Source organism: Rhinolophus sinicus, chromosome 2 (genome assembly GCF_057876585.1).
Source record: "Rhinolophus sinicus isolate RSI-liver-muscle chromosome 2, RSI-T2T, whole genome shotgun sequence".
Lineage (NCBI taxonomy): Eukaryota > Metazoa > Chordata > Mammalia > Chiroptera > Rhinolophidae > Rhinolophus > Rhinolophus sinicus.
The window spans coordinates 149926318-149949461 of NC_142502.1; the positions used below are offsets into that span (position 1 = coordinate 149926318).

The following is a 23144-nucleotide window of genomic DNA, read 5'->3' on the forward strand; positions in this document are numbered from 1 at the left end:
CTCTCTTTGTATTTATATATGTGAACACACACACACACACACACACACACACACACACACACACACACACACCTTTGACACTGAGAAAATTACTTCCCTTTTCTGGACTTCATTTCCTTAATCTACATAATGAGGGTGTGGGGGCAGAGCCCCAGAAAGTAGTTTCCAGGCTCTCAGCCTCACATAGACAGGTGCTGGCTCAGGTAGTAAATGGCCATCAACTGTGATTGCATGGCCATCAGCTGTGGCTAGTTGGCCGTCAGCTGTAACCAGTGAGCCATTGGCCACTAATATAACTGCTGTGGCTAGGCTAGCAGAGAGAGAAAGGAAGAATGGGGGCTAGCAAGAAGATGGCAGCTGGGCTGGCAAGCGTGGATGGCGGTTTGCGGACAGTGTGGATCCAGCCTCCAGTGAGAGTATAGTGCTGCCAGAGAGAATATAGTGGTATGACTCCCCTACCTATGGCTCCGTGGGTGTTCCTTTTTGGCCTCACCATATCCTGTGTTATGTGGGGAGCGGAACCAGAAACCCCGCAGGCTGCCCTGCATGACAGAGGGTGTCAGAGTATTCAATTTTTAAGGTTGCTTTCATGAAAAATCTTTAGCTCCTGAGGAAACTATTGGGCAAAATGTTCTTAAGGTGCTTTCCTCAGAGTATGTGACTCTTTGGGAGAAAATGTTATAATTATATTAAGAAATATATTATGTTGGTAAGTCTTTTATCAAACTTTCAAAAATAAATTCATAAAAGCCCTATGGTTAAAATGAGTCATTAACAATTTTAGATTAACTTCTCCTGAGTCCTGTTTCAATGGAAAGATTATTGAATCTAAAATTTAGAAGATTGAGTTTAATCCTTATTGTACAGGTCATTGTTACTATTTAGAGCAACTTATTTAATATCTCTGAATCTTAGTTTGTGTACAAAATGGACATTATACAAAAAAATATTACCTAAGAGCACTACTATCAAAATGAAATAGCATGTGAAAGTGCTTTACAGATGCTTGTAACAGAATTAAAATAAATCCCATAAAGTCTATAATAGTGCTATACAGCCCGATTATTAAGATATCATAAATGGAAACTAACTCAAAAAAATATCTTGAGAAATTCCTCCTTCCTCTTACTTCTTGTAGTACTTGTTTTTACTTTGCCTATAGGACTAATGGATATCATTTAATTTAGTAAATAGTTTACTAAATATCATTTAATTTAGTAAATAATGAGCACCTACAATGTATCATAAAATATACTAAGTGATTAGGGAGAGCCATAATTTTCAGCAGATAAGAAAGTTTCCAAAAATGTGGTATTCGAGAAGGACTTTGAAGGAAGGCTAGAGGGCTCCTGGGGAAAAACTATGGTGTGCATCATAATCACCTAGAGAGCTTGTTAAAACATGGATGCTTGGGACTCACTGCCAGAGTTTGAGATTTCCTAGGTCTGAGATACAGAGGTGAAAATTTGCCTTTCTGTAAAGTTCCCAGGTGATGCTGATGCTGTCCCTTCCAAGATTGCATTATGAGAACCACGGCTTTAGTGTAATTCATATCAAGTCACTGCTGTGGCATTCTTGTTTTTCCCTTAGCACCCAGGATACTGTGACAATTCTTGTCAAACTTCAAGAATCTTCAAGAAATCTAATTCCATTTTGAGGGCAACAGAAATGGGAGGGGGCATATGTTATTCATTTTTGCACAGCCTTTGACATAATACAGTAATGTTTTGAAAATACTAGGTCTCAAAAATGTTATGCACTGAATCTGATTGGAGCACCAAATAATCATGCAATAAATATCAGTAAGTTCCTTATTTAATCAACCCTTAGCAAAAGGGAATACGTGATTATCATCCCTAAGTTAGAAAAATGTATAAAATGGTTGTCAAAGAAAAATTAACTTTGGTTCATCAAGTCCATCAGCAATCTTTCCTCACGTTTTGTCTTAGATACCTGTGAGTGCAGTGTATCAGAACTCAGTCTGGTGTTGACATGAGTTAGGATCAGTACGTACATATTTGTGTGTCTCAAATACAATAATATATGGTTAAACTTGGTAAGCCACAGAACTGTTATACTGTATGTGATATATTGAATGGATTATAATACATTATGTAATATGGTCATATACAGAATACATAATTCAGTATGCTGCGGGCATCCAGGCGACCCTGTAGAGCAGGCCAACAGATTGGTTACAGTGAAAAAGGGGAGGTGAGGCAGGTTCAACATGAAAGAAGTATTACAACACGCAGACTATAAAAACACATCTTATACTGGGAGAAATCCAGCTCCAAAATTGGAGCAGTCGTATTTCAATAAAATCAAACAAAATCACCTCAAGTGTTCTTGGAACAGCCAAGGCTAGAATGATTTTGTTCAGTCAGATCTGTGAACCTGAGAACAATCTTCCCTCCCCTTTCTTGTTGAGGCCAAGGCTGTTCTCTTAATGAGCCACCTCTACTTAAACTGGGCCGGAGCCCAGGTGACCTCCCTACCTCTAGACCTTCCTTTCCGACCATGGAATCCTCGAGACTTCTTCCCGCCAAGGCTCGAGTTTCCGCTTCTCCGCTGCCCGGGCGCAGGCGGGACTACGCATGTGCAGAGCCCTAAACCCCCCGCGGCCCCACTGACAGCGAACCATGGAGACGCCCGCGAGCTTGATGCAGCAGTGCCCATTGCTTCTGCCCCAAAACCGGGCGAAAACCGTGTATGAAGGATTCATTACGGCACAGGTACTCGCCCCGGTGTTGCTTTCTCGCTAGGAGAGCCTCTCTCTTGCGGCACAGCTCCACCCTTGGAAGTCTGTGACCGGAGGGGTTAGGAGCAGGAATTGAGAGGGGCGGCACTTAATGACTCCTGGTAGACTAGAGGTTTGTTCCTCGCCGCCGCCTCCATGTCTGGGCCAGTGTAACTGCACCAGATGTAACTGCCGGGAGACCCGCGCGCGCGCGCGCGCGCGCGCGCGATGTGAGGGGGGGCGGGGGCGGGGCAGAAGGCCACGCCCCTTCCTCCTCTCTGAGTTTTACCTCCCTCTTAATACAGCGTCTGCTCCACATTTAAACTGTTCTTCTTCTTCTTCTTTTTTTCTTTTTTGCAAATTATTGGCAACCTCTATTCTCACTAACCATGACCTTCACGATGGTTGGTGGCAGTTCACGGGAATCTGTGCTAATTATATTGGTGTTTCCTGTAGAAAGAACATTTTGGCTCTCTGTCAAGTCATGTGTACCAAACACATCCAGTTGAGATATTTTGTAGGAAATCTTGATAAAATTAATTATCTTTGCTGATTCCAAGTACTCTCTCTTCTGGACTTTATTACGTATAGTACACACGTGGAGGGCTTTGAAGTTTACAAAGCTCTTTCCAAGTACACGATCTCACTTAATCCTTAGCTCTTTGAGGCAGAAATTAAAAAAAAAAAAAAAAAAAAAAAATTCACGTTTTATAGTTGAGTAAATCAATACATGAGAAAATGGAGAGGTTCAGTTGCTTCTTCCTGATTGCAACAGAATCCCTTAAACTCAGGCTGTTTGCACGTCTGGATTTTTCCTCTCTGCATTTGCACCAAGATACTTTAGAATTTTGAGTATAGACTTTGGTTCCCTGACCATTATGCTAAACATCGGTACCCTATCCAGCACACATTCTCTTTGAGGATAGGGGCTGTATCCTAGACATTACCATGTTTTGAAGTGTTAAAACATATAATCTTCAAAAATAGTGAATTATCAAATTCACTTGCTAAATAAAACTTTTACCTACCACTAGGAATATTAGGTGCTGAACAGTTTGAGATTAAGTTGCAGACAGTTCTCTTTTATTCCTTAACATTTCAGTGTATACAGGAGAACAACAACACACTTACATAACCACAGTAGTTATTAAAATCAGGAAATTTAATTGTGATAGATACATAATACCATTATCTAATCTGGAGTACAAATTCAATTTTTTTAATGTTGCAATTACCTATTTTATACTCCTTCCCAGTCACTTACCATTCGATGTAAGATCTTGCATTGCATTTAGCTGTGTATCTTTAACATGGAGCAGTTTCCTTAGTCTTTGTTTTTCATGAACTTGACAGTTTTTAAGAGCACAGGTTGGTTATTAGGTAGAGTGTCCGTCAATTTGGGTTTGACTGATGTTTCCCCATCAAGTTCAGGTTATGCACTTTTGGCAGAGATGATGCCACAGAAAGATTGTTACCTCTGATGACCTGTTTAAAGTGGCATCTGCCAGATTTTCCTTTTGTAATTAAGTACTTTTAGGAAGTTACTTTGAGGCATCAAACTCTCTCTCTCTTACTCTCTCTCTTATTCTCTCTCGCTCACACACACACACACACACACACACACACACACTCACACACCCACCCCACATACACCCCAGTTATTGCCTCTATTGACTTGCTTGAGTCAGTTAATACAGTGATGGTTGACAAATGATGATTTTCTAACTCCATCATTTCTTCATTTGTTCTATGTTAATTAGCATTCTATGATAAGGAGTAGTGTTACTTTATTTTCCATTTATTTATATCAGAATGGGCTCATGGATTTTAAAAATAATTCATTTAATAGATTATAATCATTACTTATTTATTTTGATGCTTACTTAAATTGTCTCAGATTTGGCCAATGAGAGCACATTTTTATCGATACAAGTTTTTAAGGCTTTGCATTTTCTTCTGATCACTGTTTTAAAAATAGATCTTGGCATGTAATATTTTATTGTTTTTTAGAACTTACATGATTGTAGTTGGTAGTTCCTCTGTATCCAGGAGTTATTTAATGGAATATTTAAACATTTTCTCATGGAAGATCTTTTTTTGATTTTTAATTTCATAATTTTTAGTTTTATTGCATTGTGATTGTGTGATTGTAAAACTTCTACTCTGGAACTTATTGATCCTTTTTTTTTTTGTGAGTCATCCATGTATGATTTAATATGAGGGTTTTTGTTTTCTCTATTATCAGGTTATTCCTCTCCTCTTGAGTGAACTTTGGTAGTTTTTTTTTTTTTTATTCTTCTTCTTCAAGGACTTCATTTCATCTAGGTTTTTAAATTTATTGGCTTAAAAATTATATATAATACTATATCATCATTTTAATGTCTTTAGGTTCTATAATGATACTCCCTAAATTGGTTATCTTTTGCTACATATCTAATTTTTCCAAACCTTAGTGGCTTAAAACAACAAATATTTATTATCTCACCTTTTCTAAATATCAGGAATTCAGAGTGACTTAGCTGGATGGTTCCGGACCAGTGTTTCTCATGAACTTGCAATGATGTTGACCAGGATGTCAGTTATCTAAAGGCTTGACTAGAGCTCAAAGATTTGCTTCTAAGGTTGCTCTTTCCCACATATGGGCTGGAGGCCTCAGTTTTTTTTATTGCTCTTGATTAGAAGACCTCAGTTCTTCACCACATGGACCTCTATAGTGTCGCTTGATTGTCATCACAACATGGTAGCTAGGTTCCCCTGAGAGAGTGATTTGACAGAGATCAAGCAGAAAGCTGCACAGTGCCTTTACTCCCCGCCTCTGAAGTTACACATATTTGCTTCTCCTTTATTCTGTTAGAAGCAAGTCTCAAACCCAGTCCATAATCAAAAGGAGAAATGAGGCACCAGATCTTAAAAGTAGAAGTGTCAAAGAAATTATGGATATATTTTGTAGATACCTCTTGTCCCCATTTGTATTATTAGTATTTTGTGTCTTTTTTCTTCCCCCCCCCCAATGTATCAAGATATAGAGGCTTATAAATTTTATTGATCTTTTCAAAGAACTATTTTTGATTTCATTGATTTTTCTCTATTTTCCTATTTCATTGATTTCTGATCTTAATTTCCTAGTTTCTTTAGGTGGAAGACTAGGTTATTCATATTTTTGAGAGTTTTCTTTTATAATATATATGTTTAGTGCTATGAATTTTTCTTCAAGCACTGCTTTAGCTGTGTTTAACACAAATTTTGGTATGTGGTATTCTTTTTTCAGTTCAAATTCTTGTTAATTTTTTTCTTTGACTCATGAGTTACTTAGAAGAACAATATCTTTCTAAATGATTTTCCAGATACTTTTTAATATAGATTTATAATTTAGTAACAGAACATAATTTGTATGATTTGAATGCCTTTAAATTTATTGGAACTTTATTTTATGGCCTTGATTATGGTCTATCTTTGTAAATGTTCTGTGTATACTTGAAAAGAATGTGTATTCTGCTGCTATTGTGTCGAGTATTCTGTAAATGTCAGTTAGGTCAAGTTGATTCATAATGCTATTCAAATTTTCTACATCCTCACTGATTTTTCTGTCTATTCTGTTAATGAAAGGGGTTATTGAAATCTCCAACTCATAATTTATTTTTCAATTTTTACTTTAATTTCTATCAGTTTTTGTTTCATATATTTTGAAGTTTTTAAATTAGGTACATAAATTTTAGGATTGTTACGCATTCCTAATGAACTGATTCCTTTATGATTATGAAATGACCCTTTCTGTCCCTGGAATCTGTATTTTCTGGTATTAATATAGTGACTCTGTCTTTCTCTTAATTAGTGTTGGCGTAGTTTATCTTTTCCATTCTTTATTTTATGCTTATTTGTGTCTTTATATTTAAAGTGTATTTCTTTTGGCCTTGCTTTTTTATTCAATCTGACAACCACTTACATTTAATATAATTACCGATGTGGTTGGGTTTAAATCTAGTATCTTACTGTTTGTTTTCTGTTTGTTCCATGTGTTCCTATTTATCTTTTTCCTATTTTTCTGTAATTTACATTGAGTTCTTTTTTTCTGATTGCACTTATCTCTTCTGTCAGCTTATTAGCTGTGTTTTTTTTCCCCTAAGTAGTTGCTTTAGGGTTTATAGTCTACATTTCAAATCTGTCATTGTTTACCTTAAGTAATAATAGGATTCCATTTTATATGTACTATTGGTTTATCAGCTATATTATTTTTATCTCTCTTGTTTAGTATTTGCTCTAGGGTTTACAATATGCGTCTTTAACTTATCCTAATCTTTCAAGTATGCCACTTCACTTCCTTTTAATATAAGAATCGTACAACAATATACTTCTATTTCTCATTTCTTGGCTTTTGTGCTATTGTTGTCATATATTTCTATTTATCTTATAACCTTTGCAATACATTGTTAATTTTCTTTTAAACAGTCAATTATCTTTTTTTAAAAAATTAATATACTTAATTTTCAAGAACAGTTTTAGAGTTACGGAAAAATTGAGCAGATGGCACAGAGTTCTCATATGCCATCCTCTTTACCACACAGTTTGTTCTATTATTAACATCTTACATAGTACGGTACTTTTGTTACAATTAATGAACCAATAATGGTACATTATTATTAACTCCATGCAGATTTTATTCAGATTTTAACTTTATGCAGATATTTTTAGTTTTTACCTAATAACTTTTTTCTGTTCCAGGATCCCATCCAAGATACCACGTTATCATGTTCTAGGCTTCTCTTGACTGTAATGGATTCTTAGACTTGCCTTAGTTTTGATGACCTTAACATCTTTTATGATTATGAAATGATGTTCTTTATTGAGGAGTACTAGTTAAGTATATTGTAGGATACTCTACTGGATTTTCTCATGATTAGACTGGGGTTATGGGTTTTTGAGAAGAACATTACAGTTTACTGTTTCATTGCATCATATCAAGGGTACATACTATCAATATAATTTATGACTATTGATGTTGACCTTGATCACTTGTCTGAAGTAGCATTTGTCAGGTTTCTCTACTGTTAAGTTCCTCTTTTTTCCCCACTTTCTTTTTCTTTTTTTGTTTTTAGAGGCGGTCACAGCTTACAATGGCCCATGTGGGAATCGAACTGGCAACCTTGGTGTTATTAGCACCATGCTCTAACCAACTGAGCTAACTGGCCACCCCCTTTACCCACTTTCTATACTGTACTCTTTAGAAGGATATCACCATGATCAGCCCCATTGAGGATCCCCCTTCTTTAAAGTGGAGTTTCTATGTAATTTATTATATGGAATGAATTCTGTATGGGAGATTAGCTTAACTCTATTCAATTATTTATAACATTATAGACTCCTGGATATTTATTTATACTTTGGATTATAATACATTACTACTTTATTTGTTGCTCAAATTGTCCCAGCTTTGGCACAGTTAATTATTCTTTAAAGAGATTTTGAATATAAGAAAAAAGTCTTTTATATTTACCTACGTATTTAATGTTTCTGGTACTCTTTATTGTATGTCCAGCTTTTCATCTCGTTTCATTTACTTTCTTTCTGAAGTCCTTTAACATTTCTTGTAGGTGTATCTGCTACTGATGAATTCTTTCAGTTGTTTTATGTCTGAAAAATTGTTAATGCTTTTGAAAGATGCTTTCACTGGGTATAAGATTCTAGGTTGACTGTTTCTTTTAGTACTTTAAAGATGTTGCTTCACTGTCTTGAATTATTTTTTATGAGAAATCTTGACTCTGATCTTTACTTGTACCAAGTGTGTTATTTTTCTTTGGCTACATTAAGATTTTTCTTTTTAATCATTGATTTCTGTCAATTTATGATGTACCTTGGTGTAGTTTTCTTCATGTTTTTCCTCTATAGGGTTTGTGGAGTTTTTTTGCATCTGTGAGTATGTATTTTTATTGAATTTGGAAAAACTTCAGCCATTATTTCTTCAATTTTTGTTTGTTTGTTTGTTTCTTGCTTTCTCTTCCCTGTATTGGGGACTCCAAATACATGAATGTTAGGCCAACTGTAAGTTGTAGCATAATTCACTGATCGTCTGTTCATTTTTTTTTTTTTTTCTTCCTCAGTCCCTCTGTTTTATTTTGGATGCTCTATTCCTGTGTTTCAGGTACACTGATATCTTCTTTTGCAAGGTTTAATCTGCTATTAATACGATCTAGCATATTTTTCATCTCAGACATTGTATATTTTCAATTCAGGTGTTATATCTTTCCTGTGTCTGTTTAGCATACTCATGCTTTTCTCTACTTTCTTGGACATACATAATTATAAGTGCTTAAAAATTTTAAAGCAGTTCTATCATCTGCCATTTTTGTATTTGTTTTTCTTGATTTTTCTCTTCATTGTGAATATTATTGCCCTGCTTCTCTGTATACCTGGTATACTTTCATTGAATGCCAGGCATTGTGCATTCTATCTGTTGAGTGCTAGATATTTTTATTCTCTTAAACATTCTTGAGATTTGTTCTAAGCTGTAGTTAAATTACTTGGCAATAGTTTGATCTTTTCAAGATTTGCTTTTCACTTTGTCAGGCAGGAGCAGAACAGACTTTAGCCTGGACTGGCTCTACCTTTTGCTCTACCACTCTTCTGAGTACTCTCATTCGATGGCTCTTATAATACAAGAGTTTCTACTTTGACTGGTTAGAACATGACTACTCTCAGCCTTGTGTGAGCTCCAAGATTGTTTTGTAGGCTCCAGTCTCATGATTCCCCAGCTTTAGGTGGTTTTCTCACATCCATGCAGCAGACAGTATTAAAGACTTGTCTCCCTTTGAGGAATCCTTTGAAATTCTTTAGGTTTACTCTCTGTACTTCTTTTTCTCCATATATTAGGTTGGTGCAAAAGTAATTGTGGTTTAAAAGATTAATAATTGCAAAAACCTCAATTACTTTTTCAGCAATCTAATATTTCTCTCATCTTTGGTACTGTACCTTTTGAATTCTGCATGCCTTGGCCTCACCTAACTCACCTCTGTCTTCTCAAATCAGGGAGAATGTTGGCCTGTATTTGGTTTTCCACTCTTGCCGTGCAGCCTGAAAATTCTTCTGGTTGTAAGTCTGAACACCTACAGAGATTTTTTTCATTTGTTTCCCTTCTTTTAAGGATCACTGTCCTGCAATGCCTATTGTTTGATGTCTGAAAACCAGTATTTTATACATATTTTGTCCAGTTTTTTTAGTTAATGTGGGAAAGTAAATCCTGTCCCTCTTATTCCATCATGGCTAGAAGCAGAAATTCCCTTTCAGTTTCTTAAAAGTTCTATTCCATTGTTGCTTTTTTATAAATTTTGCTTTGAGTGGTCTGATGCGAAACCTATTTTGTTTCCCATATAAGTTATTTGATCTTTTTCTTAGAAGCTATGCACTTTTCCCCTAATTTGTAAAGCCCGTTTATTAAGATATGTCTCAGAGTGGATCGTTATGAGTCACTTCTCATGTGTCCATTTGTCTTCAGGATGTGAATTTCCAGAATGTATGTTTGGATTATAATTTTAAATGTTCTTTTCGACTATTTTGTTTTCCTTTTCAAATTCTCCAGTTACTTGTATACTGGATTTTCTTTGATTGTTGTCCATTTCGATTCCTTTTCTCTGATAGTCTTTAATGTTTTTCTCATTTGACAATTTTCTTGCTTCTATTTTGCCTCCTCTGAAATTTTTATTTTACTCTATTCTTTCTCAAGCACCTATTAATTTATTCTTCCATTTTAATATCATTTTCTCTTTTTCTTAGTTTTTTTTTACAATTTCTGTTCTTAGTTTTTGAATTTCTGAATCTGGGTATAAATGCTCACTTAATATATATAATTCAGTATTGTAATTTGTTTATGACTTGTGGTTTTTGTTTGCATGGTGGATTGTCATCACCTGAAATGTTTTGTCTCATGGTAGCTGGGCATGAAGATAATATCTTTGAGTTTGTGAACAGTTTGGCTGTTTGCAATAGTTTTAAAATTCCTAATTCAAGAATACCCACATCTGTTGGTGAAGCAAAATGCTGTTTATTTAATGGAGATTTTTTTGGTAGTGCCGACGGAGGCGTTGAGTGTTTTTATTTTGTTATAAGATCCTAAGTTTCCCATGCTTACTTTTTCCTCCTAACACCCAGTTTGCAAACAATGTCTCTACCTGCCTTTTTACCATCTTTTATTCCTACATTTCTTTTCCAAGATGAGCTCCTTGACTTTTGTGTGTTCATATTTAGTCCTCTCGCTGTGTTCTACCAGATTCCGATCTACTAGAACTCTTTATTAGTTTTGTACTTGGTCCAGTCCCCTTTCAACTCTTCCATTCATTTTTTTTCTGAACCCCCAACTTTCTGGGAGACCAGAGTGGAAACCACTGGAAAGTAGTTTATATTTTTCTTCCTGCAGGTAATTTGTAGTTTATGGGTGTTCTTTGCTTTCTGATTTTGCTGAAGAGATGGGATGTTTGTGGTTTTATTTGTTCTTACTATTGATCTATATAGTTTTTTTGGAGGATGTGTAGAGAGATTCACATTTAGGCAACTTTTGTTCCCTATAAGCCTGGGAAATCTTCTTGAGAGCAATTAGCTAAAAACTAATTTAGATATTTTCTTGAATCAGAAAAATATGATGGCATGTGATACAGCATTTGACCTTTTAAAATGGTGGTATTTTGCAAATAAGGACTTTGGAATTTCATTCTTCCAGATAACAGATCAGTAGAGTAGTTTTACTATTTTTCATGTAAATTTTGAATTCCAGATTGTTCTTACACCTATGTGTGGGATGTCTATAAAGTTAGGTTAAAGTTACTACATAATACCTTTTAGTGCTTTAATGAAATAGTGAATTATTGTTACTTGACCTTTTGAAAAGGTCAGTAGTACATTTTGTTTCCTTTTTTTAAAGGACATTTAAATGTAATGAAAGTCAGAACTGTAATATTACCATGAAAGTAAAGGTTATGGGGTACATTTAATTGTGTTCCTCTGTTTTTGAAACTGCTTTGAGGGAGACTGTGTTAAAATTCTCGTGGTAATTGTTTCTCGAGAATTTTATTACTCTTTTTCATTTTATACTGTTGGAGTAAAAGATTATATTTGTTTGTCTTTTTCTGCTTACCTTTACTCAGATTTCATGTGTTTTATCCTATTTAAGGTACAAAGTTTAAGCTGCTTACTCCTTCACTCTCTCAAAGTAAAACTGAATATATTTCTTAGAGAATAGTCCTTCCTTCCTTAGACTCTTGAGTAAAATTTGGTATATTTAAATGTGTAGCTAGTGAATATTTAAATTAAAAGAAATAATTTTATATGTTAGCTATATTATTTATTAAAGGCCTGTGAGTGGGGGAGAATTAAATATATTCTGATTTATGAAAATATTTCTCTCTCTATTTAGAGTAAATATATTTTCATTTTATTAAAATTTAGAAAATTGAATCCTATAATATATTATATTCTTATTTTACATTGTGATTTTTTTCTTCCATGTTCAAAGCAATTTGAAGGAATTTTCTTTTTCATACATTTATTTTCTAAGAATAACATTGAAATTTCTTTATGTCTTCTGTCACAGTTTTTTAATTTCTTGTGTTTATGTGAGCGGCTTTCTCTTTAAAAGCAAAGTTCTTTATTAATGTTTTGATTTCCCAATAATTACAAATTATCCAACAGTTATTTTCTCTCAAATGCAATATTCTGTTGCTTGTATTTTAACACATATAAAGATTTGGATAAAGTTTCCTTTTAGAAAAGAAAGAAAGCATTGCCTTTTCTATGTGATTTTTAGCCTTAAGTGAACTCATAATACTAAATGAAAGATGAAAATTTGAACCTTTAAATATTTTCCACAGGGAAGAGATTTCCACCTTAGAATATTGTTGCCTGAAGATTTACAACTGAAGAATGCAAGGTGATGATGTGGTGTTTTGTTATATACATGCATCTTTGTGGGATGGGCAGTCAGTTAATCTTGTGTAAACTGATTCTAGTCATTAGAGTTTTGCCTACAATGCTTATTAGTCAGTTAACCGGAAACATTTCTGATTTTCCCGAATCAGTGTGCATTTGTAAATGATTTTCCCTAGTGCTGAACTGCTTTTCAAAGGTGACACATTTATTCTCCAAATTTTGTTTTTCACTTAAAGCAGTAAATAGCAATTGTGTAAACTTTACTAATAAATGCTGAACTGAATTATAAAGAGGGAGTACAAAAGAATTAGAAAGTTAACATATTAAGCAAAAGTTAACATATTAAGGAGAAAAACATAGCAAAAGGTAAGTTAAGGACTGAATTGAATTGATGTGGCCAAGTTGGTGGCAAGGGACGAGTTGGTGGCAAGGAACAGAAAGCATATTTGGAGATAGATTTCTTATGGGCAGATGAATGAGCTACTCTGCCACCAAGAGAGGAGTTAGTGGTGAGAATGGGAGTTTGCAGACCAAGAAAGGAGGGAATCATGATGGTTTGAAAAGGCCAAGTTTGGGAAAATTCAGGGAGGCCTCCTACTACTAGGTAAGTGAAAGTGGTTCCTAGAAGAGGTACTTACCTGGCAAAGGTGAGTCAGATGAACATTAATTTACCACTTCTTACACAATTAAAGTATGTATCCTTTTAGTTATATTACTCTGGAATTGGAAGATTATATTGCTGCATATACTTTCTCAAATACAGGTTCTGTATATTATGATCAAAACTGTTGGTTTTCCTTAATCTCCTTGGAGAATAATCTAGTTCAATAGGAAACTTTGCTTTGGGTATGTTAAAATTTTAAAAAGATGTACTGTTTGCATATTATTTACTGATTGCAATTATTTATATTTTGAAATAAAATTAGTACTGACAGTGTGAAGACCAGACTTTCAACTCTGTAAGCGGTAAAAGTTTTATTAATCTCTCAGAATTATGTTTATGTCGTTCTTTTCAACATACGTGCATGTTTGTGTTACCCATAGATATAAGTTTTTTCCTTTTAATTCTGAACAATGAAATTATTTTATTCCATTAAAATTTTAGATTACTATGTAGTTGGCAGCTGAGAGCGATACTTAGTGGTTACCATCAAATAGTACAACAGGTAAGTTCTTTAAACAGTTTATGTTTTAAGCAAGGGTAAGAAATTACTAAATTTACTCATTTTTAAAAGACCTGCTTTGCAGAATATTGTAACAAACTAGTAGTTGCTGAATTTTGTAGGTTTCATCTCTATGAAATATTTTTAGGATCCATGCATTATATAAAATGCTTTCTTTGTCAGAATCCTTAGCACATCTCCAGGCAGAATTTGTGTTTAAACTGATTTCTATCCTTGAGACTGTAGGGTTTTCAAATGTATTCACCCTTAATCCGTATCCATCACTTTTTGAGTGATTTCTTTTTTTTTTTTTTTCTGCTGAGATAAAATAGTGATGGTGTAAAAAAATCTTAGGACTCATTTAAGGAGTCGTAGGATGCCTGTGGCAAAAAAAGGGATTGTAGTTCCAGATTAGTAACAGAAAAGGTGTGGTGGGTTTCACTTAGGATCGTGAACACATATGTAATGAGTACATGTAAAGGCAGCATGGTTGAGATATAGGCAGGATTCTTTTATTTTTTATTATTTTATAACTGGAAGTTTGTACCTTTTGACCACCTTTATCCATTTCGCCTACCCCTACACCCCAATTTAGTTATTCTTAATGTTTAGGTTCCTCTACCTGGAAATTCCTTTAAATATTAGAGCAACTTAAAAACAAACAAACATACAAACAAAAACTGTTACTAAAGCAACCGAAAAAAATGAAATGCCTCTTACAGAAAAACGAATGTAAGTAGAATCTTGTTTCCTTTGTATGTTCCCAATTTCCTATATTTTCTTTATGTTAAAGTCAGGTTATTATGTATGATAACTAACAATGACAGTCACTCTTACATAAAGCATTACTGAACCACAAAGAAATAATAGGAGATGAACTATTTGATTTGTTGGATGTAGGCTATCATTACTGGCAGTATAGTTACAACAGTTTTTTAAGGGGATGTGTAAATTATTTGTTTTCTCTCTATTGCCCCCTCCCCATCTTGTGACTGATTGTTTATATTGTATACTAAAGTTTAAGAAATGAATTTATTGAGAAATTTAAGTAACCTGAAAAAACTTGCTAATAAAGACTAAGTATAATAATAAGATCTGTTTTTCTCCACCAATTCACCAAGAGGCTTCCTAGAAAAAGTCCCAGTTACTGTTTTATCTCCTTGCTGTCCAGCTGGTCTTGTAGAACCCAGTATTAGTTTGAGTATTTGTTTTATTCCAAAGTCCAGGTGAATATTACTATTATTGTATCATTTTTAACTAGTAAATATGGGTTGGGGCTGGGGGGGTCAGCAGTCTTTTTCTGTGAAGGGCTAGATAGTAAATTTTTCAGCCTTCATGGGCCATAAGATCTCTTTTGCAGCTACTTAACTGCCCTTGTAGCACCCAAGCAGCCATGACAAGAGATAAAGGAATGGCATAGCTACATTTCAGTACAACTTTCTTTACAAAAGCAGGCGTTGGCTGGACTTAGCCTCTGGGCTGTAGTTGTAGACCCTTGATATAATTTATTATTCATATCTAGTAAACTGGGGGGAGGGGAAGGATACTGTGTACAAGAAGGAAAAGTCAAAGATTTTGTTTTATAAACATGTGCCCATTGAAAACTATATTAAGATGTGAGTCATGTCTCATACATTGTTGAAATATCTTAGATTATTATTTTTTGTGTCTAAAAAGAGTGAACAAATTCAAATACATTGACTTTGTTCAGAACTGTGTGGCTGTAGTACAGTACATCACAAAAAGTAACAAATCTAGAGTATTTTGATTCCAAGAAGAGAAATAATATAGTTTTATAATTCTTAAGTATTTATTCTACTTTAGAAGGTTTTTTTTGCATTTTGTTATAATAGATTTACTTATTGAAAGATTGACTCCTTTTGAATTAATATGGGTTAATTGTGAAAGGACAAAAATAATTATGGGTGGTCTTTAAGGTCAAGAAAAAAATGAAAATAGACAGTATTGTTGATGAATAATTGTTCATTCATTGCTCTAACTAGATTTTTAAAAATTGTATAGATTTGTCTGTTTTTTTATAGTTTATGCTCCTATTTCCACTTAAAAAAAAATGATGTGATTTGCTAAACTTGACTGTAATCAGTGCTGAAGGAACAGAGGAGTGTGTGAGGTTTTAGTGACATTCTTACGCAATTCAGTATATCTCACCAGAGTAGATTTTAGGGCTTTAATTACTCTTTCAAAATAAAATTGGTAGGAATAGTAGGGATGATGACCAGTACTCCAATTCTTATACTTTTATGATGTAGACATAGTTAATATTTTTTCATATAAACATGGACCTGTATTTTATTTCAGTTTTAGTGCATGGAATATTCATTGTAGAAGTGAAATTAATTGGAAATGTTGTTTTGATCTAGAGAATGCAGCACTCTTCTGACTTAATGACCTTTATGATGGAGTTGAAGATGGTTTTGGTAAGTATTTGTTTGCTAACGCTGTTACCATATTCTGTAAGTCTTGATTATTTTTGTAATTCCTTTAAAAACTAACATGATTAGAATTTAAAACTTCTCAACTCCCAGACATTTAATATTTTTTTTTATTGTGTGCATAAATATGGATGGTACTTTTCTTGAACTGCATGAGGGACAGAACTGTGTATAAGAACCAGCTTGATTATATAATAAACTGGGTACACTTGAAACTAGTCTTAGGCAGGTGGTGAAGAAATAAAATATAGTGCTGGTCTGTGAGAGAATTGAACATCAACGGAGAGATTGGATAGTCACACATGAAGATATACAATGTATAAACAATTTTGTGTAAAGCTGCAGATTATTGCAAAACTAGTTAGGCTTCATTACATACATATAGTGTCATACACTGGTTATTCAGTTAATCAGTGATGCATAATATACTTGATTATTTATCCTGTAGATATTATTATTTTTTTAATTTTTTGTTATGCAAGTTTTTAACATAAACCAAAGAAGAGGGAAGGCTAATATGTATACCCATGGGGCCATGACCTAACGTCAACATTTTGCCAGTCATACATTTTCCCCTATTTGTTTAGGAGAAAGGGACTGGAGTATTTTAAAGAAAAACCTGGACATTGTGTACATTCCTCCATAAATATGTCATTATGTATCTTTAACAGCTAAGTGTTTTTGATCTGTCTTTACATATGCTATAATAACCCCAACAAAGTTAGTGATAATTCCCTATCGCTGTTTTGTTTGTATAAGTATGCAAACAAGATCCATACAGTATATTTAGTTGATGTATCTCTTAAGTGTCTTAATTTATAGCAGCTCCTCCTCTTTCCCAAACCCTATTTTTTTTACATGCCATCTGCTAGATTATGTGTCCTATAAAATTTCCCACATTCTAGATTTGGTTTATTAGATATTTGTGGTATCTTTTAACATATTCTTCTACCTTTTTTTTTTTGTAATTTGACAGATCTAGAGGTCCACATAGAGTTTGGTTTATTTGTTCTGCTAATAATACTTTGTGCTCTGTACTACTTATATTGCATCAGGAGGTGTAGTGTGTCTGATAGTTCGTCCTTCAGTAAACTTAAGATTGATTAATAGGTTTAGATCCATCCAATAATATGTTTCCCGTCAACCTATCACCTAATGATTTTTAGCATCCAATGACGGTCATTACCTACATCCACTATTTCTTTAGAGGTTACAAATGGTGGTTTTTAAAAGTTCCATCATCTACTTTTATTAGCTGAAAGTCTTCCATAGAGAAGAACTTCCCCTCATCAGCTATTTGGTTAATTTGAGGTATAGCTCATACTGGAGAGATAGGATAAGTGCTCATTTCTTTTCCTTTTTTATTTTTATTTTTTTAAATCAGTTTTTAGAGCAATAGTTGGTGCCTAGAAACTCTCAAAGGGAGCTAATGATTTTTTTTTAGTATCATTATGAACTCGGTTTTTATATATTTGATTAATCTGTTCCAACCATTCTTTTTTGATGCTTAAATTGTACCATTTTTGGTCAGTATAAAGGCCTTCATGTTGGCTTCTGAGTTCTTCTGGCACAACCCAAGCTTTGGTTTCTGCCATCACTTGCCCCATATTCATTTACTCTTCCTATTCCAGAACCGTGGTCAGTTACTTTTCCAAAGAGCCGTGGTTTCTTTGTATTAAATGGTATTTGGATGCTACCACAGTCTAGATACTGGAGTGCTTACTGTGATTACTTCTAGGCTTTTTGAGAAGACAAAGCTAGGAAAAAATGCTTTTTCAATTAATCATGAGTTCATATTGATATTTCAATTCAAATTTGGCATTAAAGTACTTTCAGTCCTTTAATTTTATGCTTATATCTTTTTTCTCTTACTCCGAAAATCTTGGTTTCTGGTATTAACATAGTTATTATTTTTTGTCTATTGGTCATTTAATTTTGAAGAAACAATCATTCATTTAAAACAAATAAAATATTGAGGTTGATCTTTCATTCATGGTATTCTATTTAGTACGTTTTTTATTGTGTTTCTGAATAAAATGCGATCATATATTTTAGCTTTCTAAAGAAATTATGGACACAGTTGGTGATGATATTGCACATTTATGACAGTGTACCTCAACATGTAAGAATTATTGTTTAGTTGTTGGGATGGGTTGTCAGAAATAGGGTTCCTGTAATATAATCAATGATGAGAGTATTGATGCCCAAATGAAATTAGTAGTTACTGAATTTTTCAGGAAATTTGGTAACTCTCCCAAGGAATATCCTAGTAATACCCAAGCATACAGTAGGAGTTCAGTATGTACTTAATAAATGAACAGTTACCTATATTAAAAAAACAAAAACAAAAACAAAACAACAACAAAAAAAACTGTGTGAGGTGTAGGTTATTTTATTCCTATTTTAGAGCTGAGTCATGGATTGCCTAGGGCCTCAAAGGTAGGCAGTGTTCAAGTTAGAAGTTAATACCTCTGTTTATAAAGCCTGTTTTCTACTGTGCACCTTTGCCTCCTTCTTCGTAAAGTATGCTTTGCTTCTCGGCCTTTGCTCTTTTTCCTGTTCTGGTTCTAGAATGGGAGTAATTTGACCCAAGGTAGAAGGCAGAGCTTACAAATGTCATAGACCTAGGATTAAAATACATTTTTATTATCCAAGTTTCTTTTTGCCTTCAATATTTGTGGATAGCAACAATTAATATTTCTGAATAAAAATAGCAATTTCAAAGGAAATATGTATAGCTGTTTTGTGTATAAGTACAAGCACTGTACTGATTCATTTTTTTAGTAACAGGATAATCTTAATGCCAGTTTATTTTTATGGACCATCAGGCTACTTACATAAAACATTAGGTATTTAGTTTGTAAAAAAGTCACTGTTCTCTTTGTCTTCTAGCAGTTTACCTTCTAATTAAATCTAAATTGAGATTCTGGGCCTTACAGAACTGCTTTTTCAGGATTTTTCCCCCCTTTATGTTTATTTTGTATCTAAAGGGGATTTATAACTGTATAAAAGAGTTTCAGTTAATAGTCTTCTTTTTGAAATACTGTTTTGTAAAATCTCTTTATTTCTAGTGTTATCTTTAATAGTATCCTATACATGTTAAAAAGAACAGTATAAGGACTATTAGATTAAGCATATATTTAAAGTATTAAAATGTATGCCTTTTATTAGGGTTACATTTACCAGAAACATTTATAATTTTTATATTTGTTCCCATATGGTTTTGTTATTTATGGTATCTGATTTCTTTTTAAATTTTATTTCTTTACTTTTTAGAATACCTTTTGGTAATCCAGACCATATGAACATCTATGTAATTTGTAGGTTATATTTATTTTTACTTCAAATGTGATTAGGTTAACACCTTTGAAGTAATTGGTAATTTTCAGCCTAGCAATTCTAACTATGTTTGTGTTGCTTCTAAAACATGTAAATTTTAGTTTTGTTTGGAGGAACATAAACTATCTAGAAAATAACATAGGTGGGCCTAGTAGGGAAAGGAACTGTGATCTAGCCAGATGGCGAAAAGTTGGACTTACTTGGTCTGGGAGTTATACAGAATGAAGAAAGAAATTAGCAGGTCAATATTTATTGTGATAATGAAGGATTTTTGTTTGTAAGGATGTGATTCATAATAGTATATGAATATATCAGTCTAGAAAGTATACTTAGATTTCAGGCTTTTCTTTAAAGGTAAATGTCATTTTCTATCAAACATTATACCCTGTAGGAGTAGAAAAATGGTGAAGCCTTGGGATGAGTTTTTTTTTTTTTTTTAACTTTTTTCATCTTTGGTAGGCATGATAGTCTAGGAGAATATTCAAGTCTTAAGGTTGAGTGGTATAATAATTGACGTTTTTTCTTTCTTAAAATTTTTATTAAAATATAGCTAACATACAATATTATATTAGTTTCAGGTATGCACAATAGTTATTCAACATTTATATACCTAAAGAAGTGATCACCATGATAAGTCCAGCAACCATCTGACACTGTACCATGCCATCACAATATTATTGACTATATTCCCCATGTTGTACATCACATCCCCATGACTTACTTGTTTTATACCTGGAAATTTGGACCTCTTATTCTTCTTTACCTTCCCCTTTTTAAATTTTTCAATTACAATTGACATTCAGTATTATTTTACATTAATTTCAAGTGTACAACATAGTGGTTAGACATTTATATAACTTAAGAAGTAATAATTGACATTTTTATATGACCATCAGTGTAGTCCTTTAACTTTTTCATGTCCTTTTCTTTTTTTTTTTTCATGAGAAGGGGAATGTTTCAGTAGCTGGATTTTCTGTAAAACATAATGGACACTTTAGGCACAAAGAAGTTTACAAAATTGTGTTCTGTAATCAGTTACAGTTCATTGTCTAGCATTCCACAGCTTATTCAAGTTTTTTCTTTTAAACAGGAAGTTGCTTTAAAGAATAAACAAGAGCTACATGTCTCACTTCCTCCTCCCCAGTTCTACTCAAGCCTTATTGAAGAGATAGGAACTCTTGGTTGGGATAAGTATGTCTATTTTAAAATACTCGTATGTTAGAGAAATGCCTTTCTTTTACACATTTCAATTTAATATATTTGCAGTTTTAGTAGTTTATTTTATACCTGCTTTCAGTCAGAATGTTTCATCTGATCCTTATTGTGGCTATGAGTTAAAGGAATATCATAAAAAAAATTGGCCTACAAGGTAAAATAGTAAATATAATTTGGAAAAAATAACATTTTAATGCACACAGTAAAATGTTTCCATATTTTCGCTGACCATAACATTATTTTAACTTTTGTTTTTTAGTTTTATTGAGGTATAATTGACGAATAAAAGTATAATAAATTGAAAGTGTACACTGTGATGATTTTACATACTTTGGGAAAGGAGTTCCACAATTACGTTAATATATCCATCACCTCACATATTTGCCTGTTTTTTCCTGACACTTTTGAGGTCAGTTTTCTTGTTCCTGTTACATAGGGGAGAACTTTTGGAACTTTTGAATGCCATTTTGTTGACATCATCCAATATATTTCGTTTTGTATCTACCATCTTGCTATGTTTTCTATTTATCTCACCTGTTTTGTTTCTTTTCATCTGCCTTCATTTGAATTAGTAATTTTATTATATTTTTCTTTCTATTAACTTGTTATATATTCTTTAGAGATTTATGATTCTTTAGAGATTACCTTAAAGATTACAACATACATATAGCAAAATATACAATGTTACTTTTACCAGTTTCCTTATAATGCAAGGATCTAAAACTTCTTAATGCATTTTATCCCCCCTTCACCTGTTGTGTTATTATCTTGCATTTTAAGTCTACATTAAAAATGTACAAACTTTTAATATTTTTCAGTTTATATGTGTATGTTTATATATATGTATATTTACATATGTGTATATATATGTATATATATATGCTATATACACATGCACTAACACAATTATTTCTTCCAGTGTTCTTCATTCCTCCCTTCAGTTTTATCCTTCTGTCTAGAATTATTTTCCTCCTGCCTAAAGAATTCCTGCTAGTACTTTTTAGTTGTGATATAATTGTAATATGATTTTATATTAGTTTCAAGGTTACAACATAATGATTCAATATATATATATTATGAAATGATCACAGTAAGTCTGGTTACCATCCATCACCACACATGGTTACACATATTTTTTCTTGTGACAAGAACTTTTAAGATTTATTGTCTTAGCAACTTTCAAATATACAATACAGTGTTATTAACTGTTACCACCATGACATGCATTACATTTCCATTGCTTATTTCTTTTAATAACTGGAAGTACCTTTTGACCCCTTTCACAATGCTTCATCTACCTCTTGTTTGCTTTGCTTTTTGGGTTATCCCTCCAAGAGTACCTACTGAGAGCTTGGGGATATTCACTGGGGCTTTTTCCTACTGGGGGGTTCTAAATTCTAATTATGAGATTTCTAAATATTCTCACTTTCTATTCATTGGCTTTCTGCTTGGCTTTTTATCCTGTTATCCGTTGTAGATTATGGATTTACCAAAGGTTTTGATGGAAAATTGTCAAAATATTAAGGGTCGAGGTCTCTGGCCCCACCTTTCACCAGACTCTGGTCCTTTAAGTTTGTTATTTTTCTATTCTCAATTGCTGAAAATGAGGCTAGGTTTTTTGTTGTTGTTGTTTTGCCACTTAATAATTGTTCACTGACTGGGACTTTTGCCCATGTCCTTCTCTTGCTCTGTGCCCAGAATTAGTAAATAAACTAAGGGAAAAATGGCTGCAAAGTGTGGGCTTACTCTCTTCTGTTCCCCAAAAGTGTGGGCTTACCTCTCCTCTGTTCCCCCTTCGTCAGAACCTTGGTCCTTTAAGTCCTGGTTGCCTTATTATTTCTTTGATACCTTCAGTCTTCTTCTTCTTTTTTTTTTTTTTTTGTCTTTCATTAGATTATTCTAGTTGTTCTCAGTGAAATTGTTGGTCTGTAGCAAGCTACTCCATCTCAGCCAGAAATGTGTAATTTTAAATGTATTTTTATGGTGATCTCAAGGGCTGGTTAATGTTTATTCATGAGATTAGGCTTTATTTGATAAGGTGCCATTACTAAATAAGATTTGGGATGGAACCTTTTAAGTAAAGTGTAGCATAACAATGGAGGGAAGAGACAGAGAACACAAGTAATTGATATGCACTAGTAGCAATTTGGTTGAAATTCTGAAGATTTGTCTTGAGGCAGTGGTGTCAGGACCCTGTTATTCTTTGGATATAAGGTGATAAAATAGAGAAAAATCATTTTGACTTATTTTCAGATGTTTAAATTTTAAGATCTTAATGTTTAAAATAGTTAAGAATGTAGGAAAGGTTTGGAAAGGAAGAGGAAA

General features: G+C 33.4%; 1 protein-coding gene across 2 annotated transcripts in view; it reads left to right on the forward strand.

The window, feature by feature from the left end:
• The first annotated feature begins 2590 nt into the window (after positions 1–2590).
• Positions 2591–23144, forward strand: part of FANCL (FA complementation group L) — a 60885-nt gene continuing 40331 nt past the window's right edge. For both annotated transcript variants that reach the window (XM_019717216.3, XM_088796155.1), the window contains exons 1-5: positions 2591–2735; positions 12592–12650; positions 13755–13815; positions 16194–16250; positions 20695–20795. In XM_019717216.3, the coding sequence (XP_019572775.3) occupies positions 2643–2735; positions 12592–12650; positions 13755–13815; positions 16194–16250; positions 20695–20795 (371 nt within the window). In that variant the 5' untranslated portion in view covers positions 2591–2642. The remainder of the gene's footprint in view (positions 2736–12591; positions 12651–13754; positions 13816–16193; positions 16251–20694; positions 20796–23144) is intronic.